The 19,884-nt window shown below is 37.7% G+C and overlaps 2 protein-coding genes across 3 annotated transcripts; both read left to right on the top strand.

Moving 5' to 3' along the window:
- The first annotated feature begins 4,606 nt into the window (after positions 1–4,606).
- Positions 4,607–6,137, top strand: LOC6646470 (testis-expressed protein 9). Its single transcript, XM_023178114.2, has 2 exons — positions 4,607–5,360; positions 5,430–6,137. The coding sequence occupies exons 1-2, from the start codon at positions 4,654–4,656 to the stop codon at positions 6,022–6,024; spliced, it is 1,302 nt and encodes a 433-aa protein (XP_023033882.2). The 5' UTR covers positions 4,607–4,653; the 3' UTR covers positions 6,025–6,137.
- A 4,009-nt stretch (positions 6,138–10,146) lies between these two features.
- On the top strand, positions 10,147–19,076 carry LOC6646469 (death-associated inhibitor of apoptosis 1). 2 transcript variants are annotated; one of them, XM_047011941.1, is made up of 2 exons: positions 10,147–10,631; positions 17,558–19,076. In XM_047011941.1, the coding sequence occupies exon 2, from the start codon at positions 17,662–17,664 to the stop codon at positions 19,033–19,035; it is 1,374 nt and encodes a 457-aa protein (XP_046867897.1). In that variant the 5' UTR covers positions 10,147–10,631; positions 17,558–17,661; the 3' UTR covers positions 19,036–19,076. The 2 variants fall into 2 exon arrangements, with proteins under 2 accessions (XP_046867897.1, XP_002069103.1); XM_002069067.4 differs by lacking the exon at positions 10,147–10,631 and adding an exon at positions 17,375–17,447.
- Positions 19,077–19,884: the final 808 nt, after the last annotated feature.

The following is a 19,884-nucleotide window of genomic DNA, read 5'->3' as shown; positions in this document are numbered from 1 at the left end:
ATCAAAGAGCTTCGGTCAGCTTGCTATGTGAGCGCCAAATTCAAAAGACATTATCTAAATGTTTATGGATTTGGCTTGTAGCCAATAGACAATCTACTAACCGATTAAATTCAACTTTTTTTTTATTTATGTTTAAGTATGTACAAACTTCGAAACTGCCGTAAATATGTACAAAAATGTATTTAAAAAATTGATTTATAAAATGTAAATATGCAAAGTATATTTAAAATAATTGAACACCCATTTAATACACAACAAAATGTATAATTTGAAAAATATTAAACAAAATACTATATTTAAATTTTTGCCGCTATTTCTAGTATTTTGCAAAGAATCGATTAAATATCGAGCATAGCACTTGTATCGAAATTTTGAACGGTTTAACAGTTTCTACCGGGCTTGTCTTTAATTAGAGCATATATATTAATCTTTTTTTTTGGAATTGTAATAAGAATTAGAGAGATAATAAATAGCCTACTAATGATATGATTAGATAGTACCGTTAGTTAAAATATCTGCAATAGGCGCTGCCACATTTTAAGAAATACCAACGATAAAATACCAAAATGCAAACAGTGTGTACACGCTAATTGTGTATTTTCATATATCTGGCAGCACTGCAATATTAATTTGGCGCAAAAGAAACAATTTCAAAAGTGGCACACTTTTAGATATTATTGTGAAAATCGCAAATCTCATTTGTTATTCTCCTCACTGATGAAAAGCGCTCGAATGCCACCCTTTCATAGAATAGAACACTCCCTTTCTCCCTTCCCTCCAAGCACACAGATACTGAAACACCCTCTCTCTCATTTTCTCTCTCTCTCTCTCTCTCTCTTCGTCGCTCACTCATTGCCCCCTTTTTGCCATCGAAAAATCCACCACCCCATAGAAATATTGCGCAGCGTTCCATCTCGTTGCCTCTCGTAAGCAAAAGAAAACAAAACTAAAAACAGCAACAGCAGCAGCAGCAACAGCAACAAAAATTGTACAATCTGACATAGGTAAATGGTAAATGGGCGCATGGGAAATGTAGGCTAGGCAAAAGCTATAAAATAATCAGCGCGTCATAGTCGCAGCGTGACACTCAAACCTATCGGTCGACTAGACAGATTTTTTTTCAAATTTTTTTTGTCGGTGTGTGAGTATTAAAAACAAATATTTTCTACGCGCTGATTAAAACCACCCTCCAAACAAACCCATTTAATTGTGAAAGTCTAGACGTAAACAAAGTTCTTTATTTGTTATAAACACAACAAGATATTGCCAAATGATAAAGTGATAAGATATAGGGATATCAAACAAATACAATGTCTCTGGTAAGTACTGGAAATTTACGCCAAGATTAGATAGAAAAATAAATACAAGTGCATATGTATGTATGTACATGTGTATGTGTGTACGAATATCACATGGGTTGTTGCTCCTCTTTGGATAGTTGGTTGAAAGGACATTCGCTTTTCATATTGCATACAAACAGGCGCAGGTCAAATGGAGTAGCGCTCTCAGTCTATCCGTCTCTTTTGTACGCTCACTTGCTCGCTGTCCCTGTTTACTCTGTTGCTCTCTCTTGTTCATTCATATCCTCTTACGCACACGCACGGAAACTCACTATACATATATATGTATGTATTACGTGTGAAACACATGCTCATTTTCAAGCATTTTCCAGTCATTTCAAAATTTTCTGCAATCACAGCAGCAACCCCCTCTTCGCCTGCCCTTAATCTCCCACATTCTCTTTCTCTCTCTCTGCTCTACCTTTTACTATCTACAGATAAAATATTTATCTTTCATTGTTGAATACGTCTTTCTTGCAAAGAAGCGCTGACATTTTGATTAATATTTGAAAAGTTATCGAAAATAAGATCTTTTATCGAAAGGTTGTAAAAAGAAGTATCAGAAAATTAGATATTTATTGATCGTACAATTGTAAAATTTAAATTTGTTGATCAAATGAAATAAGGATTACAATAAAAGTTTTACTAAGTTTAAGAAGAAAAGAAAACGATTTAAATATTTTTGTTAATGACTAAAACGTGTTTTTGTTTAAACAGTTATCACTTTGCCTTAATTGCCTTCACCTTAATCTCCCACATTCTCTTTCTCTCTCTGCTCTACCTTTTACTATCTACAGATAAAATATTTATCTTTCATTGTTGAATACGTCTTTCTTGCAAAGAAGCGCTGACATTTTGATTAATATTTGAAAAGTTATCGAAAATAAGATCTTTTATCGAAAGGTTGTAAAAAGAAGTATCAGAAAATTAGATATTTATTGATCGTACAATTGTAAAATTTAAATTTGTTGATCAAATGAAATAAGGATTACAATAAAAGTTTTACTAAGTTTAAGAAGAAAAGAAAACGATTTAAATATTTTTGTTAATGACTAAAACGTGTTTTTGTTTAAACAGTTATCACTTTGCCAAGCTAAACAATGACTAAGCGGATATATCTTCTGTGAAATGATCAGTTTTTAAAATAATGCATTTGTATCGGCTGCTGAGGTCATCCAATGATGCCATCAGCCACCCACTCAGTAGGTTGAATAGTTTCGTTTAGTTGCGAATTTCAAAATAGTTCGTAGTTCGTAGAATTTATTATTATTACATTTTCAGCTAATTTTAATTATTGTTCAATGTCATTTCCATTTTTGTACTCTCGACTCTAATTATTTTGTTTGCGTGTGTAGGTTTTTGTTTTGCTTTTGTTTATCGCCCTCTCTCCCTCTTTATCTTGACTGCATATTTAAACAGTTGTCTTAACTAGAAAACCGCATTTAGTTTTTGTATATATTACTTTAGAATTAATTGCGTCACACACCTAGTAGAAATGAAATCATTAGCACCGACTTTAAAGTACTCTAAATCTAATTATAGAAACTAGAAAGTTCCCAAGCAAAATTCGTTCTAATTTAGTATACCCGATATTTTAAAGGGGACCTACTTATGGTAAACAATGATTTTCTGTGTGTCTAATCGGTAGGTATTTCCGATTCGGTGAATGGCGCCATATGGGCGCCACCCACCGCGCTGAACAACAAATGCAAAGTTTTTTTTTTATATTTTTCTTATCGATAACATTTCTACGAATGACGACTGTTTTTGTTTTTTTTTAGAAATATGTTTTCCCTAGTGACAATAAAATAGCCATTTACTTCGGACTTTGAAACATTTATCATTTGCTAATTATGCATGACAAATCCAATTGCAAAACAAAGAACTTTTCGCAGTATTGCAAAAATAATGAAATCGTTTAAACAGAGTTGTGAAAATATTGTTATCAATGGGCTCAAGAGTTTCCTAATTTCCCAGGTCAACAAAATTACTTAATGGATGGCTATGGCCTAATAAAAAATTGCTTTGAAGTGACAATAAGTGCGATTCGATCAATAACGTATAAGCTATCTTGTAAGAAACGGGCAAAACCCTTCAAGTATAAGTATCGAAACAGTTCTTGGAAAAACATTCTATGTACGTAACCAACTTTTAAATTGCATCAATAAAACAAAAGAGCTCTGGTATTTACAATTAGGGACGCATCCAGGGGTAGTGGCTTCAGAAGAAGCTTCAGATTTTACACCGTACACCTGACAATTTTTTTTGACAGTTTCTTCTTTATTATAGATAATGTATCAATAGTGTCCCAATCCTGATGCAAAAAGCTTTATGACACATTTTGATTTTGTTCTATTACGCAATTTTCGATTGGAACCCCTTCGAAATTTTTTTGTAGATGCGTCCCTGTTTATAGTACGCCATTAAATTAAGCGCGTGGCAAAAAAAGTTAACGTTGGAGATTAAAAATAAGTCCAGAGGGCCTTACCAATAAAAGTTCCCCGGACCTAGAATGTATAAATAATAATAAATAACATAAAAAATAAATAAATGAATGTCTACAAATAATACTTTTCAGCTGTAAGCTATGCTTTCTTTTTTCATTCCTTCTAGTTATGATTCCCAACTGGTTTTAGGCTTAAAGAAGTTTATACTCTTTCCATTAATCCCTTCTGAAATACTTTTCAGTAGGGAGTTTTAAATTCTGATTGATGAAATTTTCCTAAAAATTTGTTTTATAGCGATCTCTCGATCAGGTGAAGTGTTTCACTTTAATGGAACATAGCAACAGATATAAAGATTTTCGGACATCGATATTCTGTTCATGCTAGGCAACAGTTGCCCTTTGCTTGTTAATCGAACAAACGATATTCACACCCCCCGAACAAAAAACATAAAAAACAGGACCTCTCATTGAGCTGTCATTGTGCTGGGGTAGTCAGGGGTTACCTGAAAAATTTATTTACTTACTTTCAACCCCCCAGCACCCACTTTTCTCACACCTCCCCTTTCAAAAACTGGAGCTACAAAGCAAATCGCATGAGCATTGTGCTTCCAATCCGACAAACATAAAGTCGACAAAATACAAAATTTTTGTTGTGGGAAATCGAGAGTTATCTTCTGAATATAATTGGTATCAAATTCTATGTGTAGAGAGGTCCTAGGTTATTTGTTAGCAAATAATATAGTGATTTTATATTTAAAACACAAAAAAAAAAATTACGTTTACTGGGCTTAAGATATAAATTAAAAAAAAAAAAAAAAATACAACAAAACAATACAAGAAAAAAAACGGAAAAACCAAGAATAAAAAATGGCCGAACTCTTATCAAGGGAAAAGGAGCTATTCAAAATTAACCAAGAACTTAATCTAATGACACTAAATTCATCTGGAACAACGGCCGAGAATGTTTATCCGGCAAATAACATGAATAATAATACGAGTTTACCGCGTTATGGCACCTATCATAAGCAAAAGGGTCCCAGCACTTTGCTAAAGAAGAAAGGACAGGCTAGCGCCTTTCAACAGCCCAAGGCAAAGACTACAGTGGCAGTGCCGCCAGCTAAAACCAAAGGCGGTGGGGGTGGAGAGGTGCCATCGATGCCAACAACACCAAGAGCCACAACCCTTCTAACCAAATCAAAAGGACCCGAATGGCGACAAGGTACAGCGGGAACAGTACCGACGACAACGACAATGACGGCGGCGACGGCGACAACGGGTACACATATCCTGTCCAATAGTCAGAAATATGCCACAGCACCACCAGGAGCCACATCATCGATATTTGAGAGTAAATACAGTACATATACACGTGGAACGACCAGTAAAACGGCAGCAGTTATCAAATATCGAAATCCCAATTTTAGTGAGAGTCCTTCGTTGGATCAATTGTTGCGCAACGATTTGGCAGATGCTGCAAATGTTGTCAAATTGGTTGAAGTCTCACAGAAACGCGAGAGCACCACTGTGGTCAGTGGTCAGTCTAAGAAACAATTGACCCAGGATAATTTCATTAAGTGAGTACAAAAGGCACTGAAAATATACATTGTCTTCGGACTGATCGTTCTTTCACTTTATTTGGGCAGATTTCTGAAAGCAAAAGTAGCGATTCTCGAAGAGGATCACGCCCAGCATGCCACAGAGATGGCTAGGCAAAAGGAGCAATTAGATCAGGCCTTGAATGCGCAACAAAAAGCCGAAAGTCATCGGGATCAGGCTCTAAGTACGAATAAACATTTGATGGAGCAGCTGCAACGTTCCGAACAGCAATGTGAGGACTCCAATCGTAGGCAAAAGGATCGTCAACAGGAGTATACAAATCAGCAGCGTGAATTAGAGCTTTTGCGGCGTGATGCGAAAATCCTTAAACAGACTGTAACGAATCTAGAGAATCGTTTGGGTAGAGCCCATGAGGAGGCCGAAAATGCCCGGCAGGCTCTGAATCAAATGCGTGGCGAACAACGTGAACAGCAGGAGACAAGCCGCAAGGAGTTAAAGACACGAGATAATCGCATCAAGGCATTGAAGCGACAACGTGGCGATCTTCTAAATGCCTATAAGAAGCAACTATTCATGATTGATAATCTAAAGAGACAGACCGCCTGTATGGAGCAATCGGTGGCCATTGGTTTTGGCGAGAAAGAGTTTAATAAGGTGCTCGAATGGAATGCAAAGACGTGATCAACCCATGACAATGATGGTCAAAATGATGATGATGATAATGTTCATATTCCTTGTGGTCAGTTTCAATGATTCTTTAGGACTAAACCTGCATTTCTTGATAAAACAAAAAAAAAAAAAAAAAAGGAAAAACAAAATTTCAATTTTCAATCATGTTTTTTTGTGTTTTGTGTTAAGGCAGTCAATTGTTAGATGGATCCAAGAGCCATCTGGCTAGACCAAAGCAGCAGCTGTCTATGTCCCGCGCCCCTCACACACACACACACACACACACGCTGACTATAAGGATAAAGACAGCTGCAGGATTTGATTATTGTTGGCAGGATATGTTTTTATCTTCTTTGACTTGCAGCTGCTGGCACACGTTATCCCTTCGAACAGCTGTAGTTGGCAGGTAAAGAGGAGAAGGGTATATAACACATGTTGTAATAGACAATCTATCGAATCGAAAAAAAAACTTGCCTATAACACCTCATCGAATCTTTTGTGGCCCGTTGACTGCGCAAAAAAACAAAACAAGTAAATGCAGCGAGTCTCTTTAACAGAATCCAATCAGAAACAGGTTTTTCCCTCAGCTACATTTGGCTGTCAATTAAAAGAGACAACAGAAATGTTTAAACAAAAATTACAAAAAAAAAAAAAAAAAAACAACTCACAGACACCTGAGCAACAGCAGCAGCAACTAAGAACAAGGCAACTTTAAAAGGCCTTGCAAGGCCGTTTTGCACTAGCCATGTGCAATTTTTTTTCTTCTTTTTTGCATAAACTGGCTTTTGACTAAATATCTCGCTCTCTATGTGTATGTGTGCGGTCAATTGGCAGATCCGTCAGTTATATCCATGCATTTTGGCATTTGAATTTTAAAATTGTATGTTCATAAATAGAAACAATCTGGCCTCGCCTCCAATCCCATCCTCATCTCTACTCTTCTTTTTTTAGTGCTCCTTGGGCACATGAAACATGTCAAATTCGTCTAGACGGCCTTTATAGGCATAGACATTTTTCAATGTGTCGCGACATCTTTTGGATTTTAAATTTAGCAAGATTTATTTATACAAAACCAACAAAAAAAAAAGCAAAACAAACTTCATCCTTTTTTCTTCTTCTTGCCTTATGATAGCTGGCACTTTTCTAGGCCTATGGAGAGAGACAGAGAAAGTGAGTGGGCTTGACTCTTACTATATGTATGATTCAGTTGGAAACAATTGATGATATATTATTTGTATATGAATAATAATGCATAATGCGATGAGACGTGAAGGTATTTCCTCTCCTTTAACAGTCTGAGTTTTATGGCTCAGTGCCATTTTATGGGTTTTATACAACCATTTTTAGACGATTACGTGATTTCTAATATTATATACAGTGTATATACTATATACTATATGTATTGACTATCACACCTACGGATGGTAGTGGCGCCTAAAAACAAAGTAATACTTATACTTCAATCGGTACTTTTAAAACAACTTGGCTTGTTGTATCTTATCTTATCTAATCTACTAGAAAATCTACTAGGAAAGTTAATCAAGTTGATTGCCTTTTTGCACACATAAATGAATGAATTATATTAATCATAATTGTTATGATTTTTTTGCAAAAAGGGTATATTAATTTTGGTCAGAAGTGTGCAACGCATAGAAGGAAGCATTTCTGACCATATAAAGATCAGCATGACGAGACGAGTTCATATAGCCACGTCCGTCCGTCCGTCTGTCCGTCTGTCCGTCCGTCTGGATCAACGCAAACTCCTCCTAGACCGCAAGAGCTACAGAGTTTAAATTTTGCGTGTAGGCTTGTATATACTGCAGGGGTTGTATATTTCGGATTCAGCCGGATCGGATCAGATCACTATATCATATAGTTCCATACAAACGGCAAAGTCACGAACAGTGACTTTTCTCAATAACTTCGTAATTTTCTGAGATATTGTCGTGAAATTATTATTTTGGTGAGTTTATTACACCTATAAACTACAGTGCCAAATTTGATCAAGATCGGGTAACTATATCATATAGCACCCATAGGAACGATCGACGGAAAACAGTGAACTTTGGTATTTCCTATGCTAAGATTGTAGACCATTCTTCAGCAAACATTAGTCTTTTTAGATAAAACTTTTCCACTTTGATGGCTATAGGTAAGGAAAGAGTTTCCAAAAAAGTTGCAAGTGTATACACACTTTGATGCGGGCGAAGTTAGCCCCGGACCTTTGGTTTTTTTATTTATTTCCAACATATTCCACATGTGAATGAATCTGTATGGCTATTGTATCTACTTCCACTTTGAGTTTGTGCCAATTTGACAATGTGATAGGAAAAAGCAACAAACTAACTGATAGGTTATCAGTTTACTAAGAGCAAAGTTTTTGAAGAAAGAAAATTTCAATCGAAGAAGAGAAAGGAAGAGAGAGAGAGAGAGTAGTGATATGATAAGTGTGGTTTCACGCATTGCATCTGCTGGATGGGCAACCTTTAAGCCAAAGTCAGACAGACAGACAGTGTAGACGGTGGTCGAAATGGTGGAACAGCAGGCGGAGGTGAAGGAGCAGCGCAAATGAATACACAAAAATGCAGCTGCTGTCGACGCACTTCAGTGACTGCGTCTGGAAGTTGCGACTGCAAGCCAACAGCCACGGTGCATTGACACGCGCCGCGTCCATCAACTCAACTACATACATACTTACATACAAACACACATGTACATGCGTGTGTGTGTTTGTACATAATTGCATACATGTATATACATACATATGTACATACATACATACATATGTATGCTGACGAATGGATCTGAGCGCATGCTCTGCGCCAGGCGCAAAATAAAAATCAATGATCCTGGGGATACTACTGGGTGGCTCCTAGCTGCATTACGAGTTGAAAAAGGATGACCGTAGATGCTGCTGGCACCGTTGTACGGTTGTACGGTATACGCTGCATCTTGCGTACTAATACTACTAGAAACGTAGTAGAGGTTGTACGAGCCTGCGCCGTTTGGAACTTGCTCGCCTCCTGTTGCACCCCAATGGATGCATTTGCTCTAGTCCTAACACACACAAATGAATGTACATACATACATACATATGCAGGGGATGGGACAAAACAAAAACTGCAATAAGTATAGCAAAAAAAATGTAAGAACTGTAAATTACAGCTACAGCTTTGCTATAATTTTGTAATGAAAGATTAACGAAAATTTTAACCGCATGCAATGTGAAACAGTTTTCTTTTTTGTTTGTTTTCTTTAATTTTTTTTGGGCAACACCACTGCACTTTTATCCCTCTCCATCTTCTTGCCCACTCTTTTTCAACTTCAACTTCAATACGCTCTTGCCTCTCACCCTCATACACTTACTCTCTTTTCACGAACGTTCACAACCAGTGGAGATTGTCAAATGTTTTTCCATAGAGGGAAATGTACACCATGAAGTTTGTATACTCTAATAAATGGAAATACAACTCGACTCAAGTGTCGTTTATTCGGCTTTCCTTTTAAGATTCTTATTTGTTTTATTAAAAAGAATTGAACGAATCTGTACCTTAATTAAACGTATGTTTGACTATTCCATTGAAACACTTTGAGTCTATGGATAAAGAAATACATATAACATTCTGGAAGGGTATAGAGCCAATCATAGCTCGTGAAGAAAAACGAAGTGTTCACGACTCGACAAGGGTTGCCGACAAGTCAGAAACGAACGAAGCACAGTGGTCGGATTTGGAAATTTATTTTTCTTTTCGCTTGGGATAAATTTTTACTAATCACTTATAAAATAATTTTTTTTTGATTTTTAATAAACATTTGTCATTATTTGTTTAGCTTGTCAAAGTTAAAGAAAATTTTAGAGATATGTAGAGGAGAAAAAAAAACTGGTCACACAGTCAAGTTTGACGAGGAATATCTTTAAACTCAGTTAAAACTTGGTATAGAAGTGAATATGTATATTTTCCTATTTTTGATTTTTTAAATTTGAATAATTTTATTTAACATTTAATAATATTTGGGATTGGGTTGTTTTAAATATCACAGATTTTTAACAATGTCTTAAGCAAAACCGACCACTGTGCGACGATATAACGACGTCGACAACGACGACAACGACGACTGCTGAATTCAGTTCGGTATTGCGACTCGAATAGAAGAGAGATATGAACGGGCAACTGTTAACGTCTCAACTCGAAATTTTATAGAAATTAATTTGCATTTAAAAATCTATATATAAATATATAATCAGTACAAAACAAATTGAGTGATTTATTATTTTTTTTTTATACTGAAAAGTCTAAATTGTGATAGTTGGCATTGTATTTGTTGACAACAATTCAATAGAAAGCCAAAAATAAAACGAAACAAAAAAAAAAACCCTCAATACAGTGTGTTTTTGTCTCGCCCCGTCAGTTGAGCGAGAGTATATGTGTGTTTTTCTGTTATTTGTCTTCGTTTATGTATTTTTCCGTTCGATCGATAAAATAACTGTGCAGGCATATAAAACGTACAAATATATATATATTATATTAAATATATGTATAAATACAACCAGAATCTCAAATAATAATAACGGAAAGTGGAAACTTGAGTTTTTCAACAAAAAGAGAAAAATTGTCAAGGTGAGATAAAAAGAGAGTTTTTTTTTGCTGCATTTTTAACCGAATTTAACCCCCAACCGCCTGACGGACGGCCACCCCCTCTCCTCTCGCATACCAAAGTACACACAAAAGAAGAAGAAAAAAATACAAAATGGAAACGTGACATCGCAAGCCCAAAAAGCTGAAGCAACAAAAATTTATACATTTTTATTTGCTCCGTTCACTTTGCCCACAACGTATATGTATGTGTGCGTGTGTGTGCGGTGTGTGTATGTACACACATACTTATTCACGTTCTCACATTCACAAAGAAACTTGGCATATGTATGCGACGTGGTACACACCACAAAAACGTCGAAAACGTTTTGCTGCCGGCTTGGCTTTTTATTTAAATGTATAGAATAATATTTATAAATTACAAATATTAATTACTCATAGTAGTCAGTTTCTAATAGGGCAAAATAAGACGCTTTCATGTAAATATTAGCAAAATGTTTTAGTTCCATTTGCAGGTTGTACATTGCTTTTTTTCTCTCTCTTTTTTTTTTCTCTGTTGTTCCCGTTTCGAAGCAAAGCATAGCTCGCTCTTTCGCTCTGGCAAACAGCCGCAGCCAGAGGTCGTTTCGAAAGAAGAAAAACAAAAACAAAAAAAAAAAACATGGCGGCCTGCTATAGAGTTGCTAAATGCTTGCGGTTTTGTTGTTATTTAAAATTATTTATAAAGTCTGGCTTATATTGTGATTGTGTTGTGCGTTGTTTATTGTGAATAAGTAACATAAATATATATGACACATCGGCTGAAGTAATTGTTTATATTCCATATGTGTCGTATCATATTTATTATATTCACATATACATACCCATGTATGTATATATTTTTAAGGCTAATTAAATAAAAAAAAAAATATTTCAACCATATGGTAACCCTCTCTTGTTTGCTTGCTTGCTCACTGAATGATTTCATACATCACACAGCACATCAGCTCATCCCTCCGTCACTTCACCCGTCTCGATTCAGGGCCGGATTTAGAAAACCAGATAGTTCTCTGGAGAATCTTTACCGAACGTTTCAGATTTGATCTATGCAGAAAATGTGTTTCGCTAGATCCGCTCCTGCGTTCGCTTTGAAAACAACATTCTCAATTGGGCGCTTTGTACATTAATTTTATTTTGTATTTATCCAAAATTTTTTTATTTTTGCGGACTACGCAATACCCCAACCGAACCAAACCGAACTGAACAAACGAACCATATTGATGATGATGATGATGACGACAATATTATATACCATATAAGAGTAGATTCAAATATGTATATGTATCTACATAGCATGCAAAAATATTCCAGTTTACCCAGTTTTGTTTTTTTCGCTTGGCTAGAGAAGGTCACAACAAAGCTATGACACATATGTATATTTTTATCTGTACATACATGAAGAAGAACAACATCCGTCCGTCCATTCTATACTTAATTCCTGTTCCAATTACATTTTTGTGTACTTTTGGTTGATGATTTCAAATAAAGTTAAAGTTTGTCTATAAATGTTTGCATGCATGGCGAGAGATTGAACACACAGACACACGCACACACTCATGCACTTCCTTTTTACGCACTCATCATCAACAACATTAAACTTTGCTTCATAGTGAGTGACTTCACTATTTGCCACCACCAACAACAACCATCCAACATCATCAAGGCAAAAGCAATGTTTTTTGTTTTTGTTTTTTGGGCCCTGTTTCTTTGTCTAGCATTTCCGTTGTGAACGGAAGTGGTGCACTCATGCGTGTGCGTGTGCGTGTGTGTGTGTGTGTGTGCAGAAGCAACAACATAAACCATGGCCAACAAAACTAAAGACTTTTCTTCTCTTCAGCTGCTTTGCCAATTTGCAGTTTGCTTTTTTTGTTTTGTTTTGTATTTTATGCTTCATTGCTTTGAACTTTTGCGCTCAATTTCTTTCGAAGTTGTTGTCGACAACAAAGAGAAAGTCTCCAGAGCTTAATGTAAAGCTTAAACTATATACGCGCTCTTGAAACGTCGTTTCGCCGCACCTAAAAAAGAAAAAGAGAAAAAAAAAACATAAGACACTGCTGGTGGTCCCTATAACGCCGCCTACACACACACATGCATATAGTAATCCAAATCCACTGGTTTTCTTCCCCTACCCTCCCTTCCTTCCACCCTCCCTCCCTCATAAAACGTTTGATAACGTTCTCACGAATTTGAAAATATGTAAAGAAAACTCTTAAACGCACTAGGCTGAAGGCTAAATGCTGAATACTATTGTCTGTTTCCTTATGAATGGGATAACAAAAAAAAAAACAACAACAAGAAATGTACTAGGAATGGACCAAGACGACGAAAATCATGTTCGGCCCTTGACAGAGAGAGAGAGAGGGGAGATAAAGGCAGATTACATTTTCGAATTCCGGGAATTCTCAAGCTGAATCATCATCACGACCTTTGGAGCTGAGCTCTAAGATCTCAGCGCGTGAAAAACGACCTTTCCTCCAACTATTATTCCCACTAACGAGGCGCAGTAAATGCGTTTGCCTCTGTCTGCTCGCTGCGCCTGGAATTTTCATGAGAGCGCAGCAAGCAGCATCATTTCATCTCGTCTCGCCTATCTCTTTCTCTCCTTCTCTGGGTCTCTGATGGATGCTAAATGATAAAGCGACGGCTTGACTTTGGGTTTAAGAACACACAAAATTTTCATTTATTTTTCCATCCCATGAAAAAAACGCTGAGGGCGACGACGACGACGACGACGACGACGGCGACTTACTATCTGTCTCTCTATCTGGGCATGGCGGTACTTTGAACTTGGCCCGTCCGTTAGGTATTTTTTCTCTTTATTTTTTTGTTTTTTGTTTTTTTTTTTTTTTTGGACAATCGATCATTGTTCAATAGTTGCTGCTGCTGCTGCTGCTGCTGCTGCGGCTGCGGCTGGACCAAGAATGTTGCTGAACTGCGTTGCCGCTTCTGCCTCTTAATGCATTTATTATGATTACAATATGGCCCTTTGTTGGGTCGGCCAAGCCAAGCCAAGCAAAGACAAGCCATTCAGCCAGCATCTCATGGGTTATTTTCACCCCGCCTCCTCTTTCTCCTTCTCGCCTTCTCCCTCAATCTCTTTCTTTGGCATCTTCTTTTCTGTTTTTATTATTATTATCGACGACGACGGCAACGTCGGCGGTCGTTTTTGTTGTTGTTGTTGTCGCTGCTGCTGCATTTCTTGGAAGGCCACAGGAAGATGCAAGAATGTTCTTTGTGTGTGCGTGCGTGCTTGCTTGTACGTCTCTCCTACTCCGCCTTCTCTCGTTTTCGACCAGCAAGTACGAAGACTCATGTCTCTTCTTCTCTGTTGTCTTCCTTCCCTTTCTTGCCTATGTCTACTACTTGCTTTTGCCCCACGTTGTTGATGTTGTTGTCGTATCTGGTATCACCGCATTCCAATCTCAGTTTTTGTTATGTTTTTTTTCCTTCTTCTTCTTTTCTTCAGAATGGGTAAAGTGTTTATAATAGTTTCCCACAGTATACACAAGAGAGCGAACTCAAACCTTTTTTTTCTGCGGTTACCTTCACTTACACAGCACAGAGACTCGAGTCGAGTTCGATTTAAGCCAAGCCAAGTTAGCCAAGAGCCAACAACAGCCAGAAGCAAGTAACTCCGATCACCCAACCAACCAACCAGCCAGCCAGCCAGCTATGGATATTTAGTTAGGTTAGGTTGTACTTTGGAATTGGAGTTGCTTGCTGCTGCTGCTGCTGGTGCAGTTCCCAATCAGAAACCGAAATCGAAACTCGAAAAGCAGCTACCACCACGAATGAACCAAACCAAACCAACTTTAGCATGTTTGTTGAAAAGTTGCTCGACTGCATTCCATTTGTAGCAGGGTAGAGAGGTTTTTTATTTTATTTTTTTATTTTTGTGTTTGTTCGTTGTTTGTTCTGTTTGTTGGCCTGCTAGTGGGTCGGGCGGCGGCGGGTCTCTGTCTCTGATTATGATTTTCCTGTTTGAAATTTTTGCAGTTATATTGAACCTTTTTCATGTAATTTTTGAACTTATCTATAACATTTACTGGCAATTAACTTTTATCTATTTCTCCGCAGTAAAAGTAACAACAAATTTCCTAATGGTTGGGCTTTTGCGTTGACATTTCTTGTTATCGATCCATTTTTATAACTTAATATCGTACAAAATGCGATCGATTGAACCTTTTGAAATTTCCTGACTCTCCCTTCTCTCTCTCTCTCTTCTACATGGTTGTAATCTTTCTAAATGCCGCCGCCAAGTAGTTAACATTCCGCAACAATAACACAAACCAAAGGCTGAGACAGAGAGTGTGAGAGAGAGAAATAGTGAGAGGGAGCAGTAGACAGCTGTAATTGCAAAAAAAATATTTGCACTTTGGACTGGTCAGCAGCAGAACACGTTGGTCGGTCTGTCGATCGGTCGAGTCGGCTCTCGGTGCATGTAATTGAAGCAAAAACAAAAAAATAAAACTGTGCAATGCAGCAGCAGCAGCGCATCTTTGTCTGCTGCTGCTCCACTTCAAATATATAATGCACAATCTCTGCAGCATCATCTGAGAGAGAAACAGAGAGAGAAGAGGAACATGCATGTGTGTGTCTGTGTGTGTGTGTGTATCCCCCTAAGAAGAAGAAGAAGAGGTCAACATTTGTAATTTACAATTTGCTTTTCGCAAAAGAGGTACAGAAAAATGAGAGAGCAAGAGAGAGAGCGTGGCTGCTGTTGTTGTTCTTTCCCCATTGATGGTTTTTTGTGCTGACAACATATTGCTATCCCTATCGCACATACATAAATGTTGCTGCAGCTTATGTTGCCGGATTGAAATGTTGTTGTTGTTACTGCTGCGCCGTCGCCCAAGTCGTTTGACTGCATTCCATTAAAACTTTCTCACAGTCCGGCCAGCTACGAGAGGTCTGTTGTTGTGTATGCACCGTTCCCCCAACATACGTCCCACCACCCCACCGCCCACCACCACCAAGTGGCGTCGTCGTGAGTTGAGCTGCTGTGGTGTGTGGTGTTTGGTGTGTGTGTGCAATTGTTTGGCGAGTTTGGCTGGTTTTGTGGTTACAAACCTTTTTTTTTTGGACTTTGGACACCATTTGTTGTCCGCCGGTCGTCCGTCCGTCCTGTCGTCGTCGTCGTGTTTGCTGGTGGGCTTACAATCTCTTTCAAATAAACGAAGCAGGAAAAAAAAGACCACCAAGTGTAGTCGAGTTAAGGATAGGGTTTAAACTAAAAATGCCATTGACATGGAAAATCAATAAATGTTTCACAATCTTCTTGTTTAACAACAACAACAGTAACAAAGTCAAATACTAGTGACTAGTTGTGTTTACCTAGAAATTTAACTAGAGATAATAACTCGTACTTACGTCGCATCCGGTGAATGACAATTTCTTTTTCTTTTGGTTATCTGGTCACACCTCTCGTCATTCATTCGTAGGAATTTTATTATCAAGGATATAGTCATTCGATTCCAAAATGATTAAAAGTTCAAATTTAAAGAAAATTTGCAAGTTGATTTCGAAAAGCTTTCTTCATCAAGAGAATCACTCTTAGCCTTGCTTATTATTTAGATTTTCCTTGGGAAGATTCATTTGTAAGATCATTCTATAGAAATTCTGGACCCCTCTTTTTTTTTTTTGGGTAATTTTACTTTAAAGGCACATCTTTATTAATTCTCATTCGGCGGGTAATTTATTTTAAAAGCCTTTTCTAGTACTTGCACAGTGAGAGTTTCATTTATCAGAGGGATTAATTTGAAGATCCTTCTTTAGGTGTTCTCCATCGACAGATTGAGTATAAGAGATTTTGTATTCGAGAATTGAAATTTTTGTAATTTAAATTCGAAATCTTTTGGAATTGCCAGAAAAATCAAGTTTCTCGAACAATGAGAAGATTTCCTCATAATAATTATATACCATAATAAAATGCAATATCAGTTCAGTTCAGTTCAGTTCATTGTGACTCAACCAAAAACTACTTATCAGAAGAGAGAGACACTTCGGCCCTCTTCGTGCGTTCGTCGTAATCGTTCGTCGTCACTCAATCACCCACCCCCACAATAATAGGAGCAGCTGCTATCCGCATCGGCGCAGTTTGCCAAAGTGAACGTCGGTTGTAATGTTGCGTACTCTACGATACGTTTTTCGTGTGTTTTTATTATTCCTTCTTTCTTTCCTGTCGTAAAAAAACTACCCTTATCAAATCGCGGTTTGTGAGAAAGGTAAGGAAAGAAAGTGCCAGAGTGGGACAACACTAGTGTTGTGTGTGTGTGTGTTGCCTAGTTAAGGGGGCGCTTTAAGTTCAGTTTTGTTGATGTTGAATCCGTCTACCATCTTCGTTCAGTTGTCGACAGTTCTTTGAACTGTGTTTTGCAATCCCATGTTTGTTTTTTTTTTTTTGGTGGAGAAACAAAAAGCAATAAAAACCTTACCTAGCTTTACCTTGATAAGCACGTGTTATCAAAAAATGTCAACCACTTTTTTTGTCTTGATTGAGCGAAATTAAGGCTTATTTGGTAACTCATTATAAAGTTTATAAATAATATTCATGACAAATGGAATGTTGTGAACTCTATCATGCAGTACAATATATATTTTACTTAAAGATTATAAGCATATAAATAATGTTATCTCTTGTGATAACACACACAGTATATTATCAGCCAGGTAGATTATGCATATAGGTGCGTTAACTTGCAATACAGTTTTTTCAGTTGGCCATGGCCAATCGTCGGGCTCATATGGCTCTTTGCGCTGAGCGTATTGGCAGGCGTCGTAGAGTCACCGTGTCCTTTTAACGTAAATACGGGCCACTTGTCATTGTTCTAATATTGACAATAAACATAATATTATCTTGAAAATAAATGAAAATTGTTTAACAAATGACTGTTCTTTCCTTATCATTGCAGTTGTTGCATCAAGACATTAAACATCATCAGGACGGACTCAATAGAATATTAAAAGTTCAACAACCAGCAGTAGCAACAGGAAATCAACAAAGATTAAACGCAAAATGGCAACTAATGTAGCCTCTAAACCGGTCTTCATAGTCCCGGATCATCAACTTCTTCATCATCGTCCACAGGATCAAGTGGATAATAGTACCAATGCTACACTAAGTATTAAGAGTCCTTGTCGTATAATCACAATGAATGATAAATATCATCGCGAGGATGAGCGATTAAAAACATTTGACAATTGGCCCTTATCTTGGCTGGATAAACATCAACTGGCACAAACGGGAATGTTCTATACGAACGAGAGTGACAAAGTGAAGTGCTATTTCTGTGAGGTGGAAATCGGCCGCTGGGAGCCCGAAGATCAACCCGTACCTGAACATTTGCGCTTTTCCCCGAATTGTCCACTCTTACGGCGGAGGACAACGAACAATGTGCCACTTAATAGTGATGCACTCGAACGCATATTGCCACCGATAAGCTATGACATTTGCGGGACAAACGATTCAGGCTTTGAGATGCGCGAACATGCCTATCCCGAGGGACACATACAGTTAACACAATTGATGCAATCGATTGGCGGCGGTGTTAATGCCACAACGTTATCAACGTCATCATCGGGACCAGGACTAACCACAGATCTGATCAGCAGTGGTGGTGGTATTGGCAATGGCAGAGATGTCCAGCCCGAGCCCTGCCGGCCACAGGCCAGTTATTTTCCCGAGTATCCCGAATACGCTGTGGAAACGGCGCGAGTGCGCACATTCAACGATTGGCCACGCCACATGAAACAGAAGCCTCAACAGTTGGCCGAGGCGGGTTTCTTTTACACAGGCGTCGGCGATCGTGTAAGATGCTTCAGTTGTGGTGGCGGTCTCAAGGATTGGGACGAGAACGACGAACCATGGGAACAGCATGCACTTTGGCTAAAAGACTGTCGTTTCGTCAAGCTTATGAAGGGACAGTTATATATCGATTCAATGGCTGCCAAACCAAAATGCAGCAGCAGTCTTCCAAGTACACCCGAAGCGGCATCCGTGTCAGAAGAAACCGAATCCAGTTCATCACAGCAGCAACTAAGTGGCGATGTGGCACCAACATCAACAGCACCGTCAGCTGCTGCACGTATTTACGACAAAATCGTTGCAATTTCCAACGACGACACCAACAAGACGCATATGATATTGACATCATCATCATCGACATGCACATCAACAGCTACGTCGTGCGGTGCTGGTCCATCGCCGCCAAACGGTTCCGCCACAATACCGGAGGAGAAGCTATGCAAGATCTGTTATGCAGCCGAATACAATACGGCGTTTTTACCCTGTGGCCATGTTGTTGCCTGCGCCAAATGCGCCTCATCTGTAACGAAATGTCCGCTTTGCCGGAAACCCTTCACCGATGTGATGCGTGTGTATTTTTCTTAAAGTCCGTTGAATCACCTAATTTAGGCTGGCATCGTCACACTGACAGTATTGTTATTAGCATTAAGCGTACAGTTTGGAACAAATGTTGATCCCCCCCCAACGGTAGTTATGTATAATCAATCGATTAATCCATTCGATTGCTATGGTTATCGTTGGGGGGGAAAGAAGAAGAAGAATCACAATACCAAACAAACAAAGCAACGTTGTCTTAGCTCAACGTTTAATGTTATTAAAAAGACTTGTCTTTGTGTCTCTGCAGGCGGCTGGCCGTATAGAACTGATATGTATGTATATCATCCTTAGAGTTCTAAACGCTGTAAAGACAAATTCCCGGACAAAATGAAACAATACAAGAAAATAAAAGCAAAAATAAATAAGCAAATGGACAGAAACATGTCTAATAAAACATTGACTAAACAAAACAAACAATTGGTTACAACAACCACCAAAAAGCTAACAATGAACTTATAATATGTAATTTTTTGAAAATAAACCACATAAAACACAAGGAATACACAACTAATATAGCTTGTAGAGTATCCATTAATAAGGACATTGTACATTTAGCTTCTGCCCCCCTATTAATTAATAATATGTTTATGATTAAACAAATACATAATTATTTATAATAAACAATAAACATAAATATATATATATATATATGTATACATATATGTATGTAGATTTCCTTGTATATATATGTATATGTATATATAAATAAATATAGAGAGAAAAGTTCTATTACTGGAGTAAAAAAAATCTTGTTTCCTTTTATGGGATAGCCGTAATGAAGGTGGTAAACAATTATATCTCGACTACAGAAGCTGCCGCGCCAATATTAAGCTAATT

Source organism: Drosophila willistoni (assembly GCF_018902025.1).
Source record: "Drosophila willistoni isolate 14030-0811.24 chromosome XR unlocalized genomic scaffold, UCI_dwil_1.1 Seg143, whole genome shotgun sequence".
NCBI lineage: Eukaryota > Metazoa > Arthropoda > Insecta > Diptera > Drosophilidae > Drosophila > Drosophila willistoni.
This window is presented reverse-complemented; position numbering and strand designations above follow the sequence as displayed.

Bases quoted from the DNA above. Each gene is read 5' to 3' on its own strand.
- LOC6646470 (XM_023178114.2), top strand. From the start codon at position 4,654: ATGGCCGAACTCTTATCAAGGGAAAAGGAGCTATTCAAAATTAACCAA. The intron at 5,361-5,429 runs GTGAGTACAAAA...TTATTTGGGCAG, and splicing joins ACCCAGGATAATTTCATTAA to ATTTCTGAAAGCAAAAGTAG.
- LOC6646469 (XM_047011941.1), top strand. From the start codon at position 17,662: ATGGCAACTAATGTAGCCTCTAAACCGGTCTTCATAGTCCCGGATCAT.